The 22185-nt window shown below is 41.3% G+C and overlaps 1 protein-coding gene across 3 annotated transcripts in view; it reads right to left on the bottom strand.

Annotated features, from left to right (window-relative positions):
* Psma8 (proteasome subunit alpha 8) overlaps window positions 1-22185 on the bottom strand; it is a 56167-nt gene that overhangs the window by 10955 nt on the left and 23027 nt on the right. For all 3 annotated transcript variants that reach the window (XM_006526294.4, NM_001163609.1, NM_001360823.1), the window contains exon 4: window positions 20246-20368. In XM_006526294.4, coding sequence (XP_006526357.1) covers window positions 20246-20368 — 123 coding nt within the window. The remainder of the gene's footprint in view (window positions 1-20245; window positions 20369-22185) is intronic.

The following is a 22185-nucleotide window of genomic DNA, read 5'->3' as shown; positions in this document are numbered from 1 at the left end:
ACTGTGACAGATGCCATGGGACAGACTGCCTCTCGCCCCCTCAATCTTATTTTGACTCATTTTAAGGAATTTAAGGCTAGGGCTCATAACCTTTCTTTGGATAAGGAGAAAGGGAAGATGGCCATTTATTGCAGCTCGGAATGGCTGGCTCTAGATGTTGGATGGTCGCTGGAGGCCTTCCTTTTCTCCACATTATTGGCAGTAGAAGATTAAGTGTTTCAAAAAGCTCAAGGGCACCCTGCTGCTAAAGCATTTCAAAAGAATCAAGGGTACCCTGATCACATCCCCTATATAGTAGTCTGGAAGGATTTAGTTACTAACCCTCCATCTTGCATTAAGCCTTTCCTCTTTTCCCTTGCTAACATTTTTTTCATCAACAAGAACAGTTCCAACCCTGGTGACCAATGAGCAAAGAACCTCCTAGACCAACAGCTCCTTCCTACCCTGTTTTACAGGATAGTACCCCAAAGACACCCTGTGCCTGTGCCACAGGGTGGTGGGGAACAATTGGAGTTAGCTCCAACCCTGCCACCTGCCTCAGTGGCATCAGCTTTGGGGTCAGAAGGAGGATCTGCACAGGGCACGAGAAGTAGGTGCATTGTGTCCTCTGACTCTAGAGGGCTAGAAGCAGACTCCATTGCTCTGCCTCTACAGGCAATGGGGCCAGCAGACCAACATGGAAATCAACCTCACCACTGCAGGCCCTTTGATGCTGCCAACTTCTATAATTGGAGGACAAAAAATGTCCCATTTTCGGAGAACCCTAAGGACCTTATTGACCTCTTAGACACTGTTCTATTTACTCACCAGCCTACCCAAAGTTCAGGGCAGGTAGAAAGAATGAATAGAACATTAAAAAGTGACCTTATCACAAAGGAACTTTCACAATATGTACTCACTGATAAGTGGATATTAGTCCAGAAACTTAGGATACCCAAGATATAAGATACAATTTGCTAAACACATTAAACTCAAGAGAATGAAGACCAAAGTGTGGACACTTTGCCCCTTCTTAGAATAGGAAACAAAACACCCATGGAAGGAGTTACAGAGACAAAATTTGGAAGTGTGACGAAAGGATGGACCATCTAGTGATTGCCATATCCAGAGATCCATCCCATGATCAGCTTCCAAACGCTGACACCATTGCATACACTAGCAAGATTTTGCTGAAAGGACCCAGATATAGCTGTCTCTTGTGAGACTATGCCAGGGCCTAGCAAACACAGAAGTGGATGCTCACAGTCAGCTATTGAATGGACCACAGGTCCCCCAATGGAGGAACTAGAGAAAGCACCCAAGGAACTAAAGGGAACTGCAACCCTATAGGTGGAACAATATGAACTAAGCAGTACCCCGGAGCTCTTGTCTCTAGCTGCATATGTATCAAAAGATGGCCTAGTCGGCCATCACTACAAAGAGAGGCCCATTGGACTTGCAAACTTTATATGCCCCAGTACAGGGGAACCCCAGGGCCAAAAAGGGGGAGTGGGTGGGTAGGGGAGTGGGGGTGGGTGGGTATGGGGGACTTTTGGTATAGCATTGGAAATGTAAATGAGCTAAATACCTAATAAAAAATGGAAAAAAAATTAAAAAGTGACCTTAACTAAATTAGCCTTAGAGAGTGGTGGGGACTGGATGATGCTCCTTCCCTTTGCCTATATCAAGTAAGGAATTCTCCTTAGCAGATGAACAGCCCCCCCCCCCCTTGGGGCTATCCCAGCCCCCACTGTACCTGCAGTCAGCCTGCAGTCAGCAGCCATCGCAGAACTGGAGGATGCTGATTTAATGTTTAGGGTCAGAGCTACCCAATGGTCTCATAAACATGTTTGGCCCAAATTATGTGCCCTTTATGAAGCAGGCCTGGTTCCAGAACCTCAAGTTTTGACCAGGAGACTGAGCCTATGTGAGGAGATTTCACCAAGGCGTGCTTGAACCAGATGGAAAGGACTTTGCATCATCCTCTTGACCTTGCCAACCGCCATCAAAATGAATGGAATTGCTGCCTGGGTGCACTACACACATACCAGACCTGATAATCCCTTTTCCACTAAAGAACACTACCTGACTCCAGCCTCAGTGGAATAGAAGTTTCAAAGGGACACCAATCCTCTCAAATTAAAATTGACATGGTCCTGAGTCTACTGTCCCTGCTAACTGTATGTACTGCAACCCCTAACCCACACCAGCCTTTTGATTTAACTTGGGCGACTGAAAATTCTGAGACTGGTTATCATGCCATTTGGCTTGTACAAAAGGGCCAATTGGAATATCCTGTTTCCCAGACTTGATTTTTGATTTATAGTATCTGGCTGGATAACTCATGGCCCAACACCCTACAGACTCCTCAAGACTCACACCCTGAATGCTGATGAAAAACTTTTTCCATATATCCAGGGCAAAAAGAACTATCAAATATGGGGATCCCGAACAGTTCTACTGTGCTGCCTGGGGATGTGAAACAGTCCCTGGAAATAGAGGATAAATGGTGTCAAAAGAGGGTCTTTCCATGGTTGCCCAACAAAGAGATAATCCCAAAGTTTTGCTCAGGTCACTGACAAGGGAAAAGAAGCCAAGGGATGGGAAGTCAGGAAGTCTTGGGGTCTCTGGCTCAGCATCATCGAGGGTTACAATCCTGGGTCACTTCTTACAGTCTAACTCCTAATGAGGCCAACCACAGACAAGTCACCAATGGCAATAGGCCAAATCAAATTCCAGCACCCCCTAAATCAGTACTGGGCCCAACATCTTCTAGAACAAAAACTACGTTACCATCAGTTACCCAATCTCAGGGACCCTTAGTTCCAGAGCTCCCTCTTAAACAACCAGAATCAGCCAATCCCCTCTGGTCAATGATGGTAAATACCTTCCAGACATTAAATGCTTCCAAACCTGAACTTACCACCTCCTGCAGTTATACTATATGTCAGACCCATCTTTTATAAAGGTATTGGGTTAATAACATAATGCAATATTTCTAAAAGGGATTATGCATGTAGATGATCTCAGGAAGGTCTGGCTTTAACCCTCCAAATCATAGCAGAACAGGGTATCTGCCTGGGAAAGGTCCCCTTGTTGCATCGACACCTCTGTGATCAGACTATTCCCATAGTCCACTCAAATGAGTTATCCCCCCCAGAACAGGCATGGTGGGCCTGCTTAACAGGACTGACCCCTTGTGTGAATGGGGCAGTTCTTAATTCTTCTACCCCAGATGGGTTCTACATCTTGGTTCAATTAGTGCCCCGTATAACCTACTATTCAGAGGAACAGTGCTGAGAACTTTGGTAGGACAAACTGAGAGAGGCTTAATGAAACAAAAATGAGAACCTATCTCTTTGATCTTAGCATTGACTCTAGGGGCAGGACTAGCCAGAGCCAGCACTGGAATAGCTGCACTGGCATTACAGAAAAAGAATCATAACACTTTAGAAGCAGACATAGATGAAAATATCCAGTGCCTAGAAAGATCAATTTCCTATCTGGAGCATAACATAGATTCTCTGACTGAAGTGGTGTTACAAATAGGCGGGGACTAGACTTACTGACATCACTCTACCAATTGGCCCAAGTCCGCTGAAGCGGCAAGAATCTGTAGCACAACATCAGAAGTTTTTTGGTGCATTTATCTCTATGGAGTCCTGACAAACGGAGCTCAATGGTGCAATGTAAGGTGGACCGATACATGTGTGCTGTTAGCAAAGAATCCTTTTATCACATATCCTTTCATGTGCTTGCTTTAGTAGAACATCCTTTCACCTGTGTCTGCTTCAGCAAATTGTTCCTTCACGTGTTTGTCCCAGCAAAACACAATCCAACACAACTGACTTTCCAAAGAACCCTTAGGTTTCCACTTCAGTACCGCTTCTGTCTCAGGGGCATTTGAGTCTTTTACCATAAAATAGTAGCAGGCTAATTTACATAATATGTAAATACTATGGCATAAAATGAAGCCCAAAGTAATTAGAACTAAACACTGAGGCTGGTCAGTGGAGTACACACCTATAATCCCAACAGGAAGATCTCTCTGAGTTCTAGGCCAGCCTGGTTTACAGAGTGAGTTCCAAGATAGGCAGGGCTACACAGAGAAACCCTGTCTCGAAAAACTAAAAAACGAAAATAAGAAAAGAAGAGTAGAGAAGAGAAGACTGAGACAATGTTGAAATTGTTAATTCATTTAAAAATAACAAGCCTATTCTATGTTTTCTGTGTTAGCCTTTTTTGGTCTACCATTACAAAATACCACCAATTAGGTGGCTTCAGAAACGGAAATTCCTCAAAGTTCTGGTGTCTTGAATTGCAAACTGCTTTCAAAGGGTTTTCTTACAATATCCTCACACAGTTCCTCACCCTACCCTACCCCACCCCTGCTTTGGAAAATATGATCTTAAATAAAACCATAACACTTATATTAACTTACTAGAATTTGTTATGTTTCCTTCAATTCATAAGTTGAAGTCCCAGCCCTTCAATAAGACAGTCTTGAGGCTAATATGTTAAGTGAGATAACTGAGGTTAAATGAGATTTTTAAAGTAGGACTTTAATTTTTGTGTCCTTTGAGATGAGAGAGACACCTAAACTACCTTTTCTGTGTGAACATGCCAGTGGGGATGGGGAAAATATCACAGGGCCCCACCTCTATGGAGAGATGCAGGCAGCTAATAACTACTGAGAGAGGTAGAATCCCCAGGTATGAGCCTGCTAGTTGGTTATTCAAAACAACATGGATAACCCTAAAATCTCTACATAATAAAAGCAACATGAAGCAAACAGACTCAACAATTTTGTGTGCATACACACATACACACATATTCTCACAAATACACACACATATACGTATGTGTGTAACAAGAATGAAGAAAAAGAGGCTATAAATTTGAGAGGGAGGAGATGGAGGGTGGAAAGCAAAGAGGGAAAGTGATGTGATTATAATTTAATTAAAAATAAAATACTTTTTTAAAAAGTAAACTTGAGGAGCAGAGAGGCGGCTCAGTAGTTAGGAGTGCAATCTGCTCTTCCAGAGGCCCTGGGTTTTATTCCAAGCACCCACGTGGCAACTGAACAACCACCTGAAGTCTACTTCTAAAGGATGCGATGCCCTCTTCTGGTCTTAGATGTATTCGTGGTACACAGACATATATATGCAAGTGAAACCCATACACATAAAAATACATCTTAGAAAAAACTTTTAAAAACTTTAACACACACATGCACACACACATAAAAGCAGAATTTTTCTGTTATTTTGCACTCAATGTTTTGAAATACTATTAATTTGGGTGAACTATAGCATCATTCGAGTGTTAAGAAATAAAGGGACATTTTAATGCCCTTCTCAGTGAAATGTTCATATTCTACTCAAGGTAGTTGCTTTCTAACAGTTGATTACAGGGTGGAATCTGGAACCACGTGTTTTAAACTTTTTAAACAGGAACTATTAAAATGGTTTACACAAAAGTCTCTTGGCCAACAATTATTTAAAGTAAACTAAAAATTTCTTGTTAGGATAAAGTTGTACATGCCTATAATCCCAGAAGTCAGGAAGCTGAGACATATGTTCTAGGCCAGCATGAACCACACAGTAAGAACCTGTCTAAAAGCAAACAAACAAAAAAGCAAGCAAACAAAATAACCCTACAATTTTTAGACTTCTGTTCTCAGCAGTGACAGTATTTTAGTTTTTTTTTGGTTTTGGTTTTGGTTTGCTTTTGTAAATGCTTCTCCGTATGCTGTACATATCTCAGGCTGCTCCCAAATCTTTTATTCTCTTCATTCAGTAACAGGATGCTGTGATCAGTTTTTAACTTTGAATAGTTGATGATCATTGGGGGTTTGGAATGAATCTTTTATACTGTGCCTTGGTCACCTGGAAAACACTGGCTCACTGAATTAAACAGACATTCTAACTGTTGACCTATCTCATTTCTAAAATATCAAATGAGTAAACTCCTTTTTACCAATAGTTTCATCAAAGGAATACTGAGAAACTGTCAGGCACAGTGTGATAGATAGATGTTTCTAAATCTTGCTTAAAACCTTGAATTGTATCATTAGCAACAAATAATATCTGGTGTTTTCTGCAGAAACAGGCTTAGCTTGTTCAATCCTGAGAACACATCCTGGCAAATTTCACATCTCAATAAACACCATTGTTGATATTGTTCTATGAGACACAAGTGAAGTGCTATTAAGTATGGGCAGTTTTGACTTGCAAAGGAAAGAATAACTTTTTGTGTTTCTGAGCATAATTCCCACTATGCTTACAGAGGTGCTGTATGCTGATCGCTCCATCACACAAAAAGCTACAGGGCTGCTCATGTCGCCAGAATTTTACAGCAGCAATGAACAGCATCTGTTCTTTCATCAAAGATAACTTGAATTTGCTCATTTACTTGCTGCAAATTCCTGATGGCGTAGAGTAATAAGTACCACTAAGGCTCGGTGCTCCGGCATCAGCAGCTTTACCACATTTAATCAGTTTACCTGTCCACCTATACAAACTGTTGCTATGAGTTTTACCTTGTGGGCTGTAGAGGCACAGCTAGCCTCAGATACACTGTGGGAAGGGAAGTGAGAACACGGTGATCTGGTCAATCACATGACGACTGACCTAGCATTTTTATTGGGTTCCAGATATTCAATCTTGCCCTCTGAGGAAGTGCTGAGAATATCAAAGGGGTAGGAATGGGAAACTAACTCTCAAAGACTTCTCCAAGTATTTATAAGGCCTCAGCCTTCAACTGGTAACCGCAGGGGCACAGTCTAATTAGCCAGCTGGTGAGTCACCTGCCCATACCTTATTCAACCAGTGGTGTAAAAAAGTTCCCATTTGCAATCTTTGCCAATTATCATTTAAATCTATGGAGGTAGTTATATCTGGTCACTTGCTCACATTTGCAAGATGCCTAGACTTTACTGGCAAGAATAGTGCCCCTCCCCAGCTTAATTCACATGCTGACAGTGAAGGAATCACTAATATTTCTGGATTGAGATGATATTAAAATGCACAGCTATTAGACTCAGTCAGCTTGCATGCCAGAAGAGATACAGTTATGGAACTCATCTATTCTTAGAGCAGGATGCAATTGGACAATTCACTTTGGGTTGGTTGCTGTAAGATTGTCTCCTATCACCTAAACTACAGAATTAGTTGTAAATTGGCCAATTGGTTTAAAGGTCTTTGATAGAAAACACTGAGTATCTGTGGTGGTTTGAATATGCTTGATCCAAGGACTGTCACTATTGGAGGTGTGACCTTGTTGGAGTGGCCTTGTGTGGCCTTGTGGAGGAAGTGTGTCACTGTGGGGTAGCCTTTGAGACCCTTCTCCTAGCTGCCTGGAGGACAGTCTTCTCCTGACTGAATTCTGATCAAGATGTAGAACTCTTGGTTTCTTATCCAGCACCATGTCTGCCTGAATACTGACATGCTTCCTGCATGGACTGAACCTCTGAGCCTGTAAGCCATCCCCAAATAAATGGTGTCCTTTATAACAGTTGCCTTGTTCATAGTGTCTCTTCTCAGTAATAAAACCCTAATAAGATATAAGTTGAAACCAGGGACTAGGGTATTGCTGTGATAGGCCTGACTGCTTTTGTTTAGAAGACTGTGAGTTTGGGACTTTGAATTTAGAAAGCAGTGGAATGCTTTAAGTGGAGCTTAATAGGACATACTAGTAGAAGCATGAAAGACAGTGTTCCTGAGGGTGATTTGATTTGTGGGGACCCAGCTCAAGAGGTTTCAGAGCAATCATCTGTGTATGTAGCCTAGATACTGTTCTTGTTATATTTTGGTGAAGAATGTGGCTGCTTTTTGCCCGTGTTTGAAGAGTCTACCTGAGGCTAAGGTAAAGAGATTTTGATTAATTGCACTGACAAAAGAAAGGCTCAGAAAAGCCCGCATGTAATAAACAGGCACCAGGAAGGGAAATGGAATTAAATCCTGTGTTCAGGGAGATAAGCAGATTAAGGGAATGGTGACTTTGAGGCAAGATCCCACTAAGCTAAGCTTATTGTTTGCCATTGAACAAGAAATAGTTATATATCATGTTAGATGTTATTATTAATTGGTTACTGTTTTCACTAGGACTTTTAATCTGGAATGAACTATAATCCAAAAATGGAGGACATAGGATTTTGATCTGGATCTTGAGGCATTGTAGCCATGAAAAGCTTAGGCCTAGGCATGGTGGTACATGCCTTTAATCCTAGGAGACAGAGGCAAGCAGATATATGAGTTCAAGGCCAACCTAGAACAGAGCAAATTCCAGGTAAAGAAAAAGTTAAACCGGGCAGTGGTGGCACACGCCTTTAATCCCAGCACTTAGGAGGCAGAGGCAGGTGGATTTCTGAGTTTGAGGCCAGCCTGGTCTACAAAGTGAGTTCCAGGACAGCCAGGGCTATACAGAGAAACCCTGTCTCAAAAAACAAAACAAAAAAAAAAAAAACAAAAAAAAAAGAAAGAAAGAAAAAAAGAAAAGAGGAAAAGAAAAAGTTAAGTTCAAGTGCTATGGTACACGGCTTTAATCCAAGCATTCAGGACACATGGTCATGCAGATCTCTGAGTTCAAGGTCAATCTACAGAGCAAGATCCTGGATAGCCTAGATTAAGCAGTGAAGGAGTTAGAAAACAGAAATCTGGTGAAGATGTAATAGAACAAAGGGGTCAGGTTCCAGCTCCAGCAAGTATCAGCTTTGTCCATGTGGCTTTGGCTTTTGAGTCTAGAGGGGACTACTGAGACAATTGATGCTGGCTAACTGGAGCTAAGAAGTGATTAAGAAGAGACCAGCATCACTGAGGTGACATCTTCTGGGAAGTGTTTTCTGAGAGCACAAAGAAACTGTGTTCCTCATGTTTCAGCTGAACTTGATAATGTTTAATAATTACCCAGGTGGTACTGGTGAGGCCTGGCACTGTGAGAGGCCAGGGAAGGCCATTGGTAAAAGTGCAGCCTCAGTTACAGTTGATGGCCATGCAAAGAATTTGAGGCTTGTCATCATGAAAGGAACCTATGAGGAACTATTGGTGAAACATAGTAGAAGTGGGAGACTCCATTGAATTGGAGAAGCCAGTACCATGAAATAATCACCAAGAACAGCAGCAACAGTAGAGTGGAGTCAACCAGACCCCAGAGTGCTACAGAGAGCAGATCTGGAGAAGTGGTGCAAGCCCTTTGGAGGAGCCCTGAAAATCATGTGTGGATCTCAGGCACTGGAACAAGAAGCTGTAAAGTTTAAGTTGCCTTGGAGACCCCAAGATGTTTGAGATGCCAGAGCCATGGGATATCTGCTAAGGAAAGTTGCTAACAGAGTGGAAGCAGCCTAGTAGAAATAAGTTTGTTGCAGCCAACAGAGCAGAAAGGAGTTGGAGATCTAAAGAGCATTTTGACATCAGGCATGGAAAATCAAAGCTTAGAGTTTGCTCAGCTGGATTTTGGTCTTGCTTTGGTCCAGTATTTCCTCATGGTGATGTTTTGGAATGATAATGTGTGTCCTGTGATGTTGGAGGCATGGGTCTGCTTTTTGACAGTTAAGTGATTGGAACACTGTTGACACTGTTATATAGACTATGGGGACGTTGGAAGTTGAATGAAATGTATTTTGCATTATTCTATGTTTAGGTATGGACCCCATAGACTCGTGTGTTTGAACAAACCTATGGGGGTCAGGGAGTACAATTTGGTGATTTGAATATGCTTGGCCCAGGGAGTGGCACTATTAGGAGATTGTGGCCTTGCTGGAGAAAATGTGTCACTGTGGGGGTGGACATTAAGACCCTCCTCTTGGCTGCCTGGAAGACAGCCTTCTCCTGACTACATCAAGATACAGAATTCTTGGCTCCTTATCCAGTATTGTGTCTGCCTGGATGCTGCCATGTTTCCTACATGAACTGAACCTCTGATCCTGTAAGCCAGCCCCAGTTAAATGTTGCTCCTTACAAGAGTTGTCTTGGTCATGGTGTCTCTTCTCAGCAATAACCCCTAACTAAGGACTTGTCCAGGTCAGCCAGCTCTGTACATGTAACATACCTGCTAGTGTCGTGAAAGCACAAAGTTCAGACCATATTTTCCAGACCCAGAGGCAGTCCCTTCCATGCAACTGTGATTTGCCACTGTTTCCATACACCGTGAAGGAACTCAGCAGTTCCAGGCTCCTTGACTGCTCTGCTGCACTGTGCATGGTCTATACAGGGGCTGTGCTAATGGAGGTCATGGACCTGCATAGCCAGCTGTTGCTAGATAAAGACTCACATTTACACTGAAATTGACAACTGGCTGGTTGATTTTGGCAAACTCTCCTTGCAGGGGCTAGACAAACTGGAGGTGTACAAGCAGAAATACAATAGACTTTCAGACATCAAGGGACACACCCAAAAAGACTCACACCAAATTTAGATTTATTTCTCATGCTACCCATCTTGATCCTCTTTTCCAGATTATCAGTCTTTTATTCCAAGACATTAGGGTCTCCTGCTAACCTTGGATATTGCTTGAGATATAATAATATATTACTATATAGTATATATAATACTATACTATACTCTCTTATAATGAGTCTTATCATCATCCTGCAGCGCTGGAGTTTCATAGATACCAGCTAAGGCACTAGGTACAGTAGATATGAAGAGAACTTCTGAGCTAAAGAAATCTACCTCAACATGGAATTCCCATGAGAGCTGACAGTCTCACTGGAATGGTCCTGAGATCAGACATGGTGAATGTCTGGCTACCAGATCTCATTGGCCATGAAAGACATAGAAAATACTGTACACACTCACAGAAGAATTAATGGGGAGGTCTACGAAAACCAGTTACCTCCTGGATCAGAGGTTTGAAGATTACATTTTGAGAACTGTAAGTTATACTTTATATCTGATTTGGCTAGATACTTTAGACTTTTAAGTTTCAGCAACTGTTATATAGGAAATATTTGATAAACATCTACTTTCATAACAAGCCATCTGGACAGAGTCTTCTAACATCACTCACCTAACATACCACCACACAGGCTTGTCTTTCTCTAGCATCTAGAATATAACAGGCTTGTTTTAGGCACTCCTATCTCCAGTGTTCAGAACAGGTCTTGGCAAATCGTCCTTGGTCCTCTTGTTGAAGGAAGAAGAGTTCCCTTGCATCTGTGTTCTCATCTAGCTACTGTTCTATTTCTATGCTCCTCCTCATCATCTTAAAAAGACAAAACTAGCCACTGTTTTCCTCATCACCTGCTTTTTGGGAGGGATTTCAAAACTTAAGAACATGAAATATTAACAGTATATTCTTTAACTCTACACCTGACACTAACACTGAGATATGTATTGCACTTTTCTTCATACACACACACACACACACACAATTTCAGTATTATAGATACTATATTTTATTACATTCATTAATTTATTTTGTGGGTATAAATTGTATTGGTGGGTAGAGGTCAGAGGACAATTTGAAGAAGTTGGTTTTCTTCCATCAGGGGGGTCCTGGCTATTTAACTCAAGTCATAAGATTTGGCCAAGTGTCTTTACCTCCCAAGCCATCTTGCCAGTCCTAGGTCCTTATTTGACTACATTATACTTACCACATCCAGAAGACTTCACAGTATTATCTAATGTAAGCCCACATAAAACTATATCTGCACCTCCAGAATCTTCTTTGAGTCTATTTTTCCCATCCAGAATATAACCAAAAATTATGGTTCACATTTGCCTGTTTTGATTTATATCACAAAAGTCTCCTTGTGTTTGTTCTGTCTTTCAATAGCAAGAGACTAGTTCATGTTCTGAATATATCTGATTGTTCCTTCCTTATTAGAGTCAGGAACCCAGTGGTATGAATACTTCAAAGGTAATGTTATTTCCTTCCCAAGGCATCGACCAGGAAGCACGTATATCATTTTAGCCACTGTCATGGCTATTTTTGTCACCTTGACTATATCTAAATTAACTAAAACGTAAGTGGCTGGTACCTGTAAGGGAGTTTGTTTGTTTGTTTGTTTGTTTCTCAAAACAGAGTTTATTTGTATACCTCTGAGTGTCCTGGAACTCGTTCTGTAGACCAACTCACCTGGGATTTTTTTTGTAATTAAATCATTTGAAATTGGAAGACCCACTTTAATATGGGTCACACCTTTGGTATCCGTCTATAGAAAGGATATGGAAGAAGGAAGCTCGTGCAATGCCTGCTTGCCCTCACTGTTGCTGGCAAGTCTATTCCCGTGCTGGCACTAGAGCCTGCTTCCTCAGGATTCTGGTGTAAGCTGAGACATCCAGTCTTTTTTTTTTTTTTTTTTTTTTTTTTTAATTAGGTATTTAGCTCATTTACATTTCCAATGCTATACCAAAAGTCCCCCCCACCCACCCACCCCCACTCCCCTACCCACCCACTCCCCCCCTTTGGCCCTGGCGTTCCCCTGTACCGGGGCACACAAAGTCTGCGTGTCCAATGGGCCTCTCTTTCCAGTGATGGCCGACTAGGCCATCTTTTGATACATATGCAGCTAGAGTCAAGAGCTCAGGGGTACTGGTTAGTTCATAATGTTGTTCCACCTATAGGGTTGAAGATCCCTTTAGCTCCTTGGGTACTTTCTCTAGCTCCTCCATTGGGAGCCCTGTGATCCATCCATTAGCTGACTGTGAGCATCCACTTCTGTGTTTGCTAGGCCCCGGCATAGTCTCACAAGAGACAGCTACATCTGGGTCCTTTCAGTAAAATCTTGCTAGTGTATGCAATGGTGTCAGCATTTGGAAGCTGATTATGGGGTGGATCCCTGGATATGGCAGTCTCTACATGGTCCATCCTTTCATCTCAGCTCCATACTTTGTTTCTGTAACTCCTTCCATGGGTGTTTTGTTCCCACTTCTAAGGAGGGGCATAGTGTCCACACTTCAGTCTTCATTTTTCTTGAGTTTCATGTGTTTAGGAAATTGTATCTTATATCGTGGGTATCCTAGGTTTTGGGCTAGTATCCACTTATCAGTGAGTACATATTGTGTGAGTTCCTTTGTGATTGTGTTACCTCACTCAGGATGATGCTCTCCAGGTCCATCCATTTGGCTAGGAATTTCATAAATTCATTCTTTTTAATAGCTGAGTAGTACTCCATTGTGTAGATGTACCACATTTTCTGTATCCATTCCTCTGTTGAGGGGCATCTGGGTTCTTTCCAGTTTCTGGCTATTATAAATAAGGCTGCTATGAACATAGTGGAGCATGTGTCCTTCTTACCAGTTGGGGCTTCTTCTGGATATATGCCCAGGAGAGGTATTGCTGGATCCTCCGGTAGTACTATGTCCAATTTTCTGAGGAACCGCCAGACTGATTTCCAGAGTGGTTGTACAAGCCTGCAATCCCACCAACAATGGAGGAGTGTTCCTCTTTCTCCACATCCTCGCCAGCATCTGCTGTCACCTGAATTTTTGATCTTAGCCATTCTCACTGGTGTGAGGTGGAATCTCAGGGTTGTTTTGATTTGCATTTCCCTGATGATTAAGGATGTTGAACATTTTTTCAGGTGCTTCTCTGCCATTCGGTATTCCTCAGGTGAGAATTCTTTGTTCAGTTCTGAGCCCCATTTTTTAAGGGGGTTATTTGATTTTCTGAGGTCCACCTTCTTGAGTTCTTTATATATGTTGGATATTAGTCCCCTATCTGATTTAGGATAGGTAAAGATCCTTTCCCAGTCTGCTGGTGGTCTTTTTGTCTTATAGACAGTGTCTTTTGCCTTGCAGAAACTTTGGAGTTTCATTAGGTCCCATTTGTCAATTCTCGATCTTACAGCACAAGCCATTGCTGTTCTGTTCAGGAATTTTTCCCCTGTGCCCATATCTTCAAGGCTTTTCCCCACTTTCTCCTCTATAAGTTTCAGTGTCTCTGGTTTTATGTGAAGTTCCTTGATCCACTTAGATTTGACCTTAGTACAAGGAGATAAGTATGGATCGATTCGCATTCTTGTACATGATAACAACCAGTTGTGCCAGCACCAATTGTTGAAAATGCTGTCTTTCTTCCACTGGATGGTTTTGGCTCCCTTGTCGAAGATCAAGTGACCATAGGTGTGTGGGTTCATTTCTGGGTCTTCAATTCTATTCCATTGGTCCACTTGTCTGTCTCTATACCAGTACCATGCAGTTTTTATCACAATTGCTCTGTAGTAAAGCTTTAGGTCAGGCATGGTGATTCCACCAGAGGTTCTTTTATCCTTGAGAAGAGTTTTTGCTATCCTCGGTTTTTTGTTATTCCAGATGAATTTGCAAATTGCTCCTTCTAATTCGTTGAAGAATTGAGTTGGAATTTTAATGGGGATTGCATTGAATCTGTAGATTGCTTTTGGCAAGATAGCCATTTTTACAATGTTGGTCCTGCCAATCCATGAGCATGGGAGATCTTTCCATCTTCTGAGATCTTCTTTAATTTCTTTCTTCAGGGACTTGAAGTTTTTATCATACAGATCTTTCACTTCCTTCGTTAGAGTCACGCCGAGATATTTTATATTATTTGTGGCTATTGAGAAGGGTGTTGTTTCCCTAATTTCTTTCTCAGCCTGTTTATTCTTTGTGTAGAGAAAGGCCATTGACTTGTTTGAGTTAATTTTATATCCAGCTACTTCACCGAAGCTGTTTATCAGGTTTAGGAGTTCTCTGTTGGAATTTTTAGGGTCACTTATATATACTATCATATCATCTGCAAAAAGTGATATTTTGACTTCCTCTTTTCCAATTTGTATGCCCTTGATCTCCTTTTGTTGTCGAATTGCTCTGGCTAATACTTCAAGTACTATGTTGAAAAGGTAGGGAGAAAGTGGGCAGCCTTGTCTAGTCCCTGATTTTAGTGGGATTGCTTCCAGCTTCTCTCCATTTACTTTGATGTTGGCTACTGGTTTGCTGTAGATTGCTTTTATCATGTTTAGGTATTGGCCTTGAATTCCTGATCTTTCCAGAACTTTTATCATGAATGGGTGTTGGATCTTGTCAAATGCTTTTTCTGCATCTAACGAGATGATCATGTGGTTTTTGTCTTTGAGTTTGTTTATATAATGGATTACATTGATGGATTTTCGTATATTAAACCATCCCTGCATCCCTGGAATAAAACCTACTTGGTCAGGATGGATGATTGCTTTAATGTGTTCTTGGATTCGGTTAGCGAGAATTTTATTAAGAATTTTTGCATCGATGTTCATAAGAGAAATTGGTCTGAAGTTCTCTATCTTTGTTGGATCTTTCTGTGGTTTAGGTATCAGAGTAATAGTGGCTTCATAAAATGAGTTGGGTAGAATACCTTCTACTTCTATCTTGTGAAAAAGTTTGTGCAGAACTGGAGTTAGATCTTCTTTGAAGGTCTGATAGAACTCTGCACTAAACCCGTCTGGTCCTGGGCTTTTTTTGGCTGGGAGACTATTAATAACTGCTTCTATTTCTTTAGGGGATATGGGACTGTTTAGAAGGTCAACTTGATCCTGATTCAACTTTGGTACCTGGTATCTGTCCAGAAATTTGTCCATTTCGTCCAGGTTTTCCAGTTTTGTTGAGTATAGCCTTTTGTAGAAGGATCTGATGGTGTTTTGGATTTCTTCAGGATCTGTTGTTATGTCTCCCTTTTCATTTCTGATTTTGTTAATTAGGATTTTGTCCCTGTGCCCTTTAGTGAGTCTAGCTAAGGGTTTATCTATCTTGTTGATTTTCTCAAAGAACCAACTCCTCGTTTGGTTAATTCTTTGAATAGTTCTTCTTGTTTCCACTTGGTTGATTTCACCCCTGAGTTTGATTATTTCCTGCCGTCTACTCCTCTTGGGTGAATTTGCTTCCTTTTTTTCTAGAGCTTTTAGATGTGTTGTCAAGCTGCTAGTATGTGCTCTCTCCCGTTTTTTCTTGAAGGCACTCATAGCTATGAGTTTCCCTCTTAGAAATGCTTTCATTGTGTCCCAAAGGTTTGGGTACGTTGTGGCTTCATTTTCATTAAACTCTAAAAAGTCTTTAATTTCTTTCTTTATTCCTTCCTTGACCAAGGTATCATTGAGAAGAGTGTTGTTCAGTTTCCATGTGAATGTTGGCTTTCTGTTATTTATTTTGTTATTGAAGATCAGCCTTAGTGCATGGTGATCTGATAGGCTACATGGGACAATTTCAATATTTTTGAATCTGTTGAGGCCTGATTTGTGACCTATTATGTGGTCAATTTTGGAGAAGGTACCATGAGGTGCTGAGAAGAAGGTATATCCTTTTGTTTTAGGATAAAATGTTCTGTAGATATCTGTCAGATCCATTTGTTTCATCACTTCTGTTAGTTTCAGTGTGTCCCTGTTTAGTTTCTGTTTCCATGATCTGTCCATTGGTGAAAGTGGTGTGTTGAAGTCTCCCACTATTATTGTGTGAGGCGCAATGTGTGCTTTGAGCTTTACTAAAGTTTCTTTAGTGAATGTGGCTGCTCTTGTATTTGGAGCATAGATATTCAGAATTGAGAGTTCCTCTTGGAGGATTTTACCTTTGATGAGAATGAAGTGTCCCTCCTTGTCTTTTTTGATGACTTTGGGTTGGAAGTCAATCTTATCAGATATTAGGATGGCTACTCCTGCTTGTTTCTTCATACCATTTGCTTGGAAAATTGTTTTCCAGCCTTTCATTCTGAGGTAGTGTCTATCTTTTTCTCTGAGATGAGTTTCCTGTAAGCAGCAAAATGTTGGGTCTTGTTTGTGTAGCCAGTTTGTTAGTCTATGTCTTTTTATTGGCGAGTTGAGACCATTGATGTTAAGAGATATTAAGGAAAAGTAATTGTTGCTTCCTGTTATTTTAATTGTTAAAGGTGGCATTCTGTTCTTGTGGCTGTCTTCTTTTAGGTTTGTTGAGGGATTACCTTCTTGTTTTTTCTAGGGCGTTGTTCCCGTTCTTGTATTGGTTTTTTTCTGTTATTATCCTTTGAAGGGCTGGATTCGTGGAGAGATAATGCGTGAATTTGGTTTTGTCGTGGAATACTTTGGTTTCTCCCTCTATGATAATTGAGAGTTTGGCTGGGTATAGTAGCCTGGGCTGCAGTTTGTGTTCTCTTAGTGTCTGTATAACATCTGTCCAGGCTCTTCTGGCTTTCATAGTCTCTGGTGAAAAATCTGGTGTAATTCTGATAGGCTTGCCTTTATATGTTACTTGACCTTTTTCCCTTACTGCTTTTAGTATTCTATCTTTATTTAGTGCATTTGATGTTCTGATTATTATGTGTCGGGAGGAATTTCTTTTCTGGTCCAGTCTATTTGGAGTTCTGTAGGCTTCTTGTATGTTCATATGCATCTCATTCTTTAGATTTGGGAAGTTTTCTTCAATAATTTTGTTGAAGATGTTTGCTGGACCTTTGAGTTGAAAATCTTCATTCTCATCCACTCCTATTATCCGTACGTTTGGTCTTCTTATTGTGTCCTGGATTTCCTGGATATTTTGAGTTAGGATCTTTTTGCATTTTCCATTTTCTTTGATTGTTGTGCCGATGTTCTCTATGGAATCTTCTGCACCTGAGATTCTCTCTTCCATCTCTTGTATTCTGTTGCTGATGCTCAAATCTATGGTTCCAGATTTCTTTCCTAGGGTTTCTATCTCTAGTGTTGCCTCGCTTTGAGTTTTCTTTATTGTGTCTACTTCCCTTTTTAGGTCTAGTATGGTTTTGTTCATTTCCATCACCTGTTTGTATGTTTTTTCCTCTTTTTCTGTAAGGACTTCTACCTGTTTGATTGTGTTTTCCTGTTTTTCTTTAAGGACTTGTAACTCTTTAGCAGTGTTCTCCTGTATTTCTTTAAGTGATTTATTAAAGTCCTTCTTGATGTCCTCTACCATCATCATGAGATATGCTTTTAAATCTAGGTCTAGGTTCTCAGGTGTGTTGGGGTTCCCTGGACTGGGCGAAGTGGGTGTGCTGGGTTCTGGTGATGGTGAGTGGTCTTGGTTCCTGTTAGTAAGATTCCTCCGTTTACCTTTCGCCATCTGGTAATCTCTGGAGTTAGTAGTTATAGTTGACTCTGTTTAGAGATTGTTCTTCTGGTGATTCTGTTACCGTCTATCAGCAGACCTGGGAGACAGATTCTCTCCTCTGAGTTTCAGTGCTCAGAGCACTCTCTGCTGGCAAGCTCTCTTACAGGGAAGGTGCGCAGATATCTTGTATTTGGACCTCCTCCTGGCCGAAGAAGAAGGCCCAAAACAGGACCTTTCTCAGACAGTGTGTTGCTTTGGCAGTTCCCAGGTGGTACAGACTCTCACCTAAGCAGACTAAATTCCTAAGTTCCTTGGAGTCCCGGGACCAAGATGGCGACCGCTGCTGCTGTGGCTTAGGCCGCCTCCCCAGCCGGGTGGGCACCTGTCCTCCGGTCCGGAAGGTGGCCGGCTGTCCCCGGCCCACACAGGGTGCTGCCTCAGCGCCTCTGTGCTTCTGCCTGTTCCAGAAGCTGTCAGGTTCTCTGGCGCACCCTCTCACCTGTTCAGACTAATTTCCTAAGTTCGGCGGGTCCCGGACCAAGATGGCGACCGCTGCTGCTGTGGCTTAGGCCGCCTCCCCAGCTCGAGACATCCAGTCTTATGGAACTGAACTGGATTGCATTCTTGGACTTTCCATTGGTAGACAGCCACTCTTGCACTAGCTGGGTCACAGTCTATAAGCCACTCTAATAAATCCAAATAAAGTCTTCTTTGATACTGGACACAGTCTGTACATTCCCATGTATGTGGAGGATGTTTCTACAGAGAACACATTTTCACTGGACTAGAGCTAAGACCACCATTTGACTTTGACAGATACCAGAGCAGAGCATGCTTCAAATGCGGGTCACTGGTGAAGTTTCAAACAATTTGAACATTCTCTCATTTTCCTAACTAATGGGAAACAAAGCAAAACTCCTTTCCCGGATGCCTCAAGGCATTAGACAAACTATAATGAAAACCACTTATGCAAATTTAAAACAACATTAGAATGGACAGTAATGTTGTAAAGATAACTGCAAACTGAAGACAGTAAGCTTAAAAAAATATTTCAAGACAGATCATATAACAATTAAGTTTGTCTGGGGCAATGACTGGAAGGCAGAGAAAGCAAGTAAGGGCACTGAGCTGCCTGCAGAGGCAGAACGTGTGGCCTGCCGACCCTGATGAACCTCAGTTGGATCCTCAGGATCCAGAAGACTGAAGAAGAGACCTACCTGCCTCTACACCATCCTGTAGCCTCCACACGTACACAAATAAATAAGTGTAATAACATTTTTTAAGATTTATTTATGTATTTATTTAATGTATGTGAGTACAATGTCATTCTCTTCAGACACACCAGGAGAGGGCATCAGATCTCATTACGATGGCTGTGAGCCACCACGTGGTTGCTGGGAATTGAACTCAGGACCTCTGGAAGAGCAGTCAGTGCTCTTAACCGCTGAGCCATCTTTCCAGCCCCCTCCCCTGCAGAAAAACAATTCCACTTATTATATGAAGATTATTGCTATATACTAACACATAGTATGTATTGGAGTTTATGGTTACCTGACTCCTAGAATAGAGGACATGGGATTGGAGACATAGCTCAGCAGTTAAGAGCACACCCACATAATGGCTTACACCAGTTCCAGAGGATCTGATTGCCTTTCTGGCCTCTGAGAGCACTGGACATGCATGCATTCAGACAAAACATCCATACATATAAATGGAACAAATTATTTTGCTATAGAAATCAGACTTAGAAAGACAATTATTACACTTTCTCCTCACAAGTAGGTTTGCGAAGTAGGGGTGGTAAGAAACAGGAAGGGTAATGGATGAACAAATATGAATTGAATCCAATGATATGCATGTATAAAATATTAATAGGCATCAAACATCAATGTGATGTTTATTCATCTGTTTGGGTTTGTTTTGTTTTGTTTTGTTTTGTTTTGTTTTGTTTTGTTTTGTTTTCTGAGACAAGATCTCACTCAGGCTGACCTGAAACTCACATGTAACCCTGGCTGTCCTTGAACTCCCAGCAATTCTGTGGTCCGAGCTTCATAAAAGCTAGGATTACAGGCATGTACCATCATGGCCAGCTTAAACTAAAGTCTTTCACAATCATAAACCATCATTTCTAAAGAGTGAAATGACTACAATTTATAGTTTGTGTCACTGTCCATATTTTAATGCAACATAATTCTGTTATGTCCATGAAAGCAATAAAGCATTTACATTTATTACAAAGTTTGCAATAAATTAAAGCACTTATCTGACAACTTCTATGAAAAATTAATAAATTTGTTACTCACTTTCCAAGCGTGGTAAGTCCCGGAGGGATCTGTCTGATACAATCTTGGGATGCCATCATCATCAAAGCCTACAATTAAGGCTGAAATACCAAAAGGCCTTCGTCCATTGCTCTGGGTATATTTCTAAAAAATAAAATTTGTTTTTACTATAACACTGTCTTAGTTACTATTTTACTGCTGTGAAGAGACACCATAACCAAGGCAACTTTTATAAAAGCAAGTGTGTAATTGGAGGGTTACTAGTCCAGTATCATCATGGCAGGGAACATGGCAGCAGACAGAAGTCGTTCCAAAGAAGCAGCTAACAGGAAAGAGAGACTGGGCCTGGTGTGGGCTTTTGAAACCTCAAAGTCTACCCCCTCATGACACACCTCCTCCAACCAGGCCACACTCCTAGCTGTTATAATCCTTCCACATAGGGTCACTCCTGGTCACTACACATTCAAATAGATGAGCCTAAGGGGCCATGCTTAGTCAAACCAGCACACACACTATCAGATCAGAGAAAATTTAGTAACGAAAGCATTGCCATCAAAATTATCTACTTTTCTGATGATTTTTCTAAAAAATCTTTTCACTAATTTTAATTATGTATATGTGTCTTCATGTGGGTATGTGGGTGTGAGTACAGGGATCCTGTGGGACTGGAGTTACAGGTGGTTATGAGCTGCTAGGACCCAACAATATCTGGTTCTCTGGAAGAGCAGTTAAATGCTCTTAACCACTGAGCCATCCCTCTGGCCCCTACTTTTCTAATTTTATTGTATTTCGTGTTTCTTGACTATTGTTAATTCATAATGACATTTTAAATAAATCAGTGTGTATGATCTGTAAAACAGAATCACAAATTTGCTAATATATCATTTTTTTTCCTTAAAAGATCCCTACTCCACTTTTGTTATTTCCCATTTTTAAATAAAATTGTAGATTTCCATATAAATGTTCTTCTCAGCTATGCCTTTCCCTTCAGTCCCCCTACTTCTCTACCCCCTTTTGCTGCTGTTTTCTTTCCCTCTTATTTTTTTCATGTCAAATGGATTTCATTCTTCAGCCCACCAAGTATGGATGGATGTCTGGTAGCCTGAATAAGAATGGCCCCAGAGGCTCATATATTTGAATGCTTGGTCACCAGAGAGTGACACTATTTTAGCAATTAGTAGGTGTGGCCTTATTGGAAGGCTTTAGGGTATTAAAAGCTCAAGCCATGCTTTGTGTCTCTCTCTTCCTGCTGGCTGTGGATCCAGATGCAGAACTCTCAGCTCCTCTCCAGCACCGTGTCTGTCTGGGTGCCACCATGCTCCCATCATGATGATAGTCAGCTAACCCTCTGAAACTGTAAGCAGACCCAATTAAATGCTTTCTTTTATAAGAGTTGTCATGGCCATGGTGTCTCTTCACAACAAAAGAACTACGACTAAGACAGTATGAAATCTCTTTGAGCCAGTGGAAGACTGGGCATTTGTTTTGCTTGTCAGGGGAGCTAAGTTGATAAGCTGTGCTTTGGAGTCCTGCCCTTGTTTGCCTAGAGGAACACTGTGGCTACTGTTAGGGGCTACTCCTACTAGATAATATTGCTACCAAATATTCTTTGTTCACTGCACTGTGTCATCTCCTTCTGTCTCAAGAAAAGGGATCTTTTGTTTCTCTTGAAGAAAAGCACAGATTTCCCATACAGACACTGAAACCAATTATATTTCTTATTACTTCTGTGTCTGGGAACTTCCTGGATTTGTGCTCCAAGGAGTGGCATTCTCACTGAGATGGGTCATATGAAGAGACATCCCTGACAGAAGGCTAAGGACTGAATACATAGGTAATTTTACTTAACTCTGTGGCTGGATGTAGCTCTGTATTATTCTGTGGTTAGAAACAGCTTTTTAGTGGCTGTCTCTCAGTCTTATCTACACATGGGATCTATTTTCTCATTTTTCAAGTTTATT

The sequence above is a fragment of the Mus musculus genome, chromosome 18 (genome assembly GCF_000001635.26).
Source record: "Mus musculus strain C57BL/6J chromosome 18, GRCm38.p6 C57BL/6J".
Lineage (NCBI taxonomy): Eukaryota > Metazoa > Chordata > Mammalia > Rodentia > Muridae > Mus > Mus musculus.
The sequence above is the reverse complement of the archived record's forward strand: the minus strand, read 5'-3'. Positions and strand labels throughout refer to the sequence as shown.